The 6,212-nt window shown below is 42.3% G+C and overlaps 1 protein-coding gene across 1 annotated transcript; it reads left to right on the forward strand.

The window, feature by feature from the left end:
• The first annotated feature begins 1,964 nt into the window (after positions 1 to 1,964).
• LOC131514001 (HLA class II histocompatibility antigen, DR alpha chain-like) lies at positions 1,965 to 5,812 on the forward strand. Its single transcript, XM_058733488.1, has 5 exons — positions 1,965 to 2,105; positions 3,265 to 3,510; positions 3,973 to 4,254; positions 4,555 to 4,720; positions 5,409 to 5,812. Exons 1-4 carry the CDS (start codon positions 2,024 to 2,026, stop codon positions 4,707 to 4,709), a joined length of 765 nt encoding a protein of 254 aa, XP_058589471.1. The 5' UTR covers positions 1,965 to 2,023; the 3' UTR covers positions 4,710 to 4,720; positions 5,409 to 5,812.
• Positions 5,813 to 6,212: the final 400 nt, after the last annotated feature.

Genomic DNA, 6,212 nt, shown 5'->3' on the forward strand with positions numbered 1-6,212 from the left:
GGCTTCCCACAGGTTCTTGACCCCTCAGAGTTAGGGGTCTGCACTGACCTGTGCTCCTTCAGGCTTCCTAACACTCTAATGATGGAAGTCTCTATTATATAGAAAAATTGTAACAAACAGTTCTGTTGAGAGTGTCTCCAGGGACTTCTATTTACAGACTGGACTTTTACTAGCACAGTGGCTCCACACCATTTGATGCCACTGAGAAGACCTTATTCAAGGGTCCTTGGAAATCCCCTCAGACTTAGGAAGCTCAAGTATAGGAAGAGACCCGGGGACCATGAGTAGAGTCCAGATAGGAACTTCTCTCCTGTCACAGGGAAAGAGAAATGAAAGTATTTTCTAAAGTTTCCCAAATGTAGTAATTTCCTGAGGAGAACCAATCAGTGCTTTAGAACTCAGCCATATCATAAGTTGCTGCAAAACACCTGAGGGTGAAGGTGCTATTACAACATACAAAATGTTTTTATATAAAATGCCTGTTTACCATATATTTATGAGCACCTTAAGAACAACTTAGTATGCCAGCCAGCAAAGGACAGGCGTAACAACATCAGACTTGCTTTTTCCTCTGAGAGAGGAGATGAAAAGCCTAAATCATTGGACCAGACTCTCAGCAGAGACTGATATGGTAGAACTCTCATCTGGACCATTCTTTTGCCTCCAGGAAGTGTATTTCTTAACAGTTTTAGGGCAACACTGTGCTGTGGATCTCTCCCAAGTGATCCAAAAACCAGGGTCAGGGGATGTTCAAAACCCTTGGATGTGATTAGATAATCAGTAATGGTAGGGTTTTCTCCCTCATGATTTGTGAAGGCAGCTGTGGGGCAAATAAGGCATCAGCACAGTAGTGTGGAAATCCACCCTGAGCATATGTGTCATGACCGACATTCAACAGTGAACTCACCATCAGATGGCCTGCCTCACTGACAGGTCTCTCTTCACTGGTTGTATTCAGATTCCAGCCCTTTCTATGTGTGGTTTAATTGTCCTTATTATGGCCCCGTATGTTCACAAACATCAGGGCCAGAGTGTTTTAACTTTCCGTTTTCTCAGGAGAGAATATCAAAATAAATTCTTAGGAACAGAATTTCAATAATTTATGTCATGAGGACAGCAGTCATGATGTTATGACATGAGGAAGGTTATGGTAAAGCTTTCGTGTAGTTTCTTATCTCTATTACTGCCAGTAAAATAGGCTCTGCCTAATTTGCTCTACCGTATTCATCAACCTGATTCCTCAAATGGGGTGTGTCCCCCCAGTCTACTCCAATCTCTGGTCATATTTCAAGTAGTAGAGATTAGAGTCCACGGTTTCCAGTAACCACCACCTATGACATCTCTAACATCCATGTATAGTTACGGGAATGTTGAAACTAACTTTCACCTCTGATGTTCTCTAAATATGGTACAGTGCCATGGATTCCCAGCTCTTGGACTGAGTTGTCCCTCTGGGACAGTAGGACATGGAGGAGAATCTTAAAGCAATAAGAAGCTTCTTAAGTGAAACTGTCACACAACGCTGCTAAAATCAGGCATTCTCCATGGCATGACAATTTACCATCTCTTAAGATGGTTTATTAGCCCTGAATTAGCATCCCCAGCTGTCACAGCACAGAGGAATCATCTGCCATTAGCTCTCACTTTGGTGTGTTTCCATTGACTCTCCTCTCACTATTAAGCTTCAAACACTTCTCTTTCTAGCATTTGGGCTGAAATGGAAGAGTCTGTGAGTAACTTCACAACATTCTTAAAAACCTGATGTTTTGTGTTGTTATTTGGTTGTGTGTTTATTTGATTAAGAACTTTATTTCTTTATCTAATGAATGAAGTGCTTCCTTTCCTGAACCATTTACAAGAGCCCTTCCCTTAGTAACAGATGTGCCATCTCAAAAGGTCTTTGTGATTGGCTGTACCTTAAGTGATTTGAATTTTAATGTCAGACCTTGTCTTTTCTTCTAGTCTTGTCACTTCTACCCCAGTCTAAGGCTCTACTGCCCCCATCAAAGCACCAAAGAAGAAAATGCCCATAAATGGAGTCCTGGTGCTAGGATTTCTTATCGTGGCTTTCCTGATGTGTCCTCAGGAATCAGGGGCTATCAAAGGTAGGTGCTGAGAGAATCAAATCTAGGGATATGAGCTCTGAAAGCACTGGAGAGATGAACTGTAGACACTTGCAGGACAATCTTTGAAGTGAGCAAAATGATGACAGGTATTATGTTGCTATAAATCTGAAAGTATAGCAAATTGTAGTCTGGAGGAGTGATGCCATTACCATTAATTGAAGTCAATCATATTTAGTTTAGAGAAGCAAAAACTGAGTTCTATATTGACTAATACCATTGACTTTGAAGTGTGCCAAATGTGAGGGAGAAGTATGTTCTGAGAAGTATTAATAAGCTGCTGTCTGGGCTTCAATGTCTCTTACTGGAAAAATGATTGCCATTACAAATTTCAACCTCACATAATTTTGTGGGGATCCAATGAGAAAACAATATGAGATGTTCTCAGCTCCTGTACTTAGCTGAATACATGCTGGTTAAATTTTGGCATGTGAATCTTATCAGCATATTTTGAGCACAGATGTTATATTGATGATCACTAGAAAGGAATCATCGCCCCAGAGCAACAATCTATCCTGGGAGAGGGAAGGCCAGGTACCTGATATGAATTGCAGTATATATGTGTATAGATATCAGAACATTTGTTTTCTAGGTAAAGTGAATACAATCTTGTATGTCAATTTTATATCCATTGACCAAAGAGAATTCAATATTTCATTTGATTCCAGAGTTCAGGACATAGCATTTTAAAGAGTGTCTCCCTATTCTTAAAACTGCAATAGTCTGAGAGATTCACACAATTAAGGCTGAAGAGTATTCAATGCCTGGGAAATTACAGAGAGTGATCAATTCCTTTTTAGCAGCTGCTGGTGAATTTCCAAAGAGTGAATCACTTCACAGCTTGTAACATGGAGCTTAACAACAGCTTCACAAGACTGAGGGATATTCATCCCTCTTTTCCTTCAATCCACCCTCTCTAACTCTGCCCCTTTATTTCTGCCTTAGAACTCTGTTCAGCCTGGATGTCCTCCACCTGAGCCTCATCTTCAGACTCATCCCTGCCCTCCACCACTCCTTCACTCTGTATGGTTCCACTCCGTATGGTTCCATTGCCCCTGCCAACATGTTTTTCTCACATACTGGATTCTTCTTACTCTCTCCCACCTGGTACCCACTCTGACACCCTTTCCTGCCTTTTCAGAGGAGCATGTGATCATCCAGGCTGAGTTCTATCTGAATCCTGACTCATCAGGCGAGTTTATGTTTGACTTTGATGGTGATGAGATTTTCCACGTGGATATGGAAAAGAAGGAGACAGTGTGGCGGCTTGAAGAATTTGGACGTTTTGCCAGCTTTGAGGCCCAGGGTGCATTGGCCAATATAGCTGTGGACAAAGCTAACCTGGACATCTTGATAAAGCGCTCCAACAACACCCCAAACACCAATGGTAACTTCTACACTGCTAGACATTGAAATCTTAACGTTGAAACAGATGCTTTGGCTTGTGTTACATTTTTGTGACTGACTTTCCCTCCCAGGGGCCTAGAGTCACCATCAGCAAGCCCCTACCTCTCATGCCAAAGGCCCAAGAACAATGTATGAGATTATTCCTTTCCTGAGGTGCTCACATCTTATCCTCACCATCCACAGTGACTCATACTGTGAGTCATTGCCCCAAATCTATGCCAGGAGAGACAGGAATAAAATTATACCCGTTACTTAAAGTATCCCAATATATCTTATACCATAACATTGGTTCCAATTCATGGGGGAGAGTATCAGAGATAGGTATCTGAGACTGTGGCATAGATTCTCGGGACACATTTCCAATTGCTTTTTCAAAAGCTTCAGTGGGAGGGAGAGAGTATAGCCTAAGCAGGGAGGCCTAATTTCTGTCATGTGTCCCCAGAACCTCCCGAGGTGACGGTGCTCTCAAACAGCCCTGTAGAACTGGGAGAGCCCAACATCCTCATCTGTTTCATCGACAAGTTCTCCCCACCAGTGATCAATGTCACGTGGCTTCGAAATGGAAAGCCTGTCACCACAGGAGTGTCAGAGACCATCTTCCTGCCCCGGGAAGACCACCTTTTCCGCAAGTTCCACTATCTCCCTTTCCTACCCTCAGCGGAGGATGTCTATGACTGCAAGGTGGAGCACTGGGGTTTGGATGAGCCTCTTCTCAAGCACTGGGGTATGGACCATCCGTCAATCTCCTTTCTTCTATGGTTTCTTCCCATGATGCTCTGTCTGGTGCTTTGAGACCCAGAGTACTGTAACTCATCCATAACCATTGCTACAAATCCTATTCCTTGTCTTATCCCATTATTCAGCTCCCACTTGTTAATCTGCATTCCCTTCATATATCATTCTGTCTTCCTCTTGTTTAGGTGACTAATAACTCTTCATTGACTAAATGTCTATATTTGCATCTAAGTGCTTTTCCAGACAATGATCATTATTTCTGTACCATACTCTGTTTTATTTTCCCCAGAGTTCGATGCACCAACCCCCCTCCCAGAGACAACAGAGAATGTGGTATGTGCCCTGGGCCTTGTCGTGGGTCTGGTGGGCATCATTGTTGGAACCATCTTCATCATCAAGGGCATGCGCAAGGTCAATGCTGGTGAACACCAAGGGCCTCTGTGAGGCATCCACAGGTGGGTTTAATATGGGCAGAGGAAGACATACATGGAGTTTTCCAAGGGTAGGAAACAGCATGGGAAAGAGGATTGTGATGCCTTTAAAGTGATAGGAAAGTCATGGCTCTTGCTAGGATATCTTTGCTAGGATAGAGCCAGACATTGACATCATCTGGTATCCCAAAGCTTCAAGATCCCTTATTTCTTTCCATACATGTGTACCTAGACCAAAACTTGAGTCTTGGAGATTATCTCCACTACCTAAGACCATTGTTTCACATCAGAGTATTGAATCCAAGTGTTCAAGGAAACATTTGGGCACTTACTGGTTTGTATTTCCTGAGGTAGACCTTCAGTTAAGAAGGGTTTCCAGAGTTTGCCTCACTTGGGGTTAGAGCAGATTCAGTGCATGAAATGAAATTCTCTTGAAGGTCAATACCTATATTTGCTTCTCTAATCTGAAAGGTGATGTTGAAACTTCCAAGAGAAGGTAAGGCAGTGCTCTGCTCATTCATCCTTACTCAGAGTGTAGGGGATGCAGTTCATGTTGGAACGGTGGTATTTAGGTTGTGTTTACTGGACAGATGTGAGAGGAATGTTATGAGGCTTTTCCAAAACAAAGGATTAAGGGAGAAGAAAAAGGATCTGAAAAAAGAGCTTAAAATACTCATCTTAATCTTTAGTAACCATGTATGTCTTTCTACAGGCAATGGCTTTTCCCAAAGAGAAGATCAATGAAGAAATTTGTGCCTTGAAAGCTTTATAAGCCTGGCAATATCCCAATTGCTCACCTCACTGAAGACAACTATTTTTCAGCATTTTCAGCTCTTTAGCTATTCTAAGAAGAATGATGCCTTCCTGATCTGTCCAGGCCCTGCTGTGGAGTTATTCCATTTACTGCCCTTCTTGGGTCTATTTTTCTCCATTTTCTACCATCATTTGATCATCACCATGTGTTGCCTCTGGAATGGACCCCAGAGGATCCCTTCTCTGCCTGGAAACACTTTGAATGTTCAATTCAAACATCTCTTCACACTTATTGCTTGGGTTTCTCCCAACTGTGATTGTGGTTTTTTTTAAACACAATAAACTTTTGATGTTCTGAGGGAAGGTTTGGTGTGTAAGCCAGTTCTTCACAGAGACTAGAGAATATATATGATTCTTTCTTCCGAAATGCATGAATGTTGAATGTCTGTGATAAGTTCTGTAAGTAATCAGAAATATCTAGGTTCATTAGGACCATGCCTCACTTGTAGCATCCATAAGCAATTCAGTTGCTGTGATCCAGTCCCCCTATGGAAAACCCTAGAGTAGAGTTCGTTGGGAGATCTCTACTTAGCAACGGTTTCAGGATCTGGTCTTGGTTCTTGAGTCTCCAACCCAATGATATATCTGGATCTTTGGTAGAATGAATGCAAAATGTAGGGTTTAGCCTCAGATAATGAATAAGACTCATGATGGGGAGCAGGTGGGAGTGGAGTAGGGAAGAGAAGACTAGGAGTCATATACC

The sequence above is a fragment of the Neofelis nebulosa genome, chromosome 6 (genome assembly GCF_028018385.1).
Source record: "Neofelis nebulosa isolate mNeoNeb1 chromosome 6, mNeoNeb1.pri, whole genome shotgun sequence".
NCBI classification, from domain to species: Eukaryota; Metazoa; Chordata; class Mammalia; order Carnivora; family Felidae; genus Neofelis; species Neofelis nebulosa.

Excerpts from the sequence above, each read along its gene's own strand:
- LOC131514001 (XM_058733488.1), top strand. The coding sequence starts at position 2,024 with ATGCCCATAAATGGAGTCCTGGTGCTAGGATTTCTTATCGTGGCTTTC. Across the intron at positions 2,106-3,264 it reads GGAATCAGGGGCTATCAAAG|AGGAGCATGTGATCATCCAG; the intron begins GTAGGTGCTGAG and ends CTGCCTTTTCAG. Across the intron at positions 3,511-3,972 it reads CAACACCCCAAACACCAATG|AACCTCCCGAGGTGACGGTG; the intron begins GTAACTTCTACA and ends ATGTGTCCCCAG.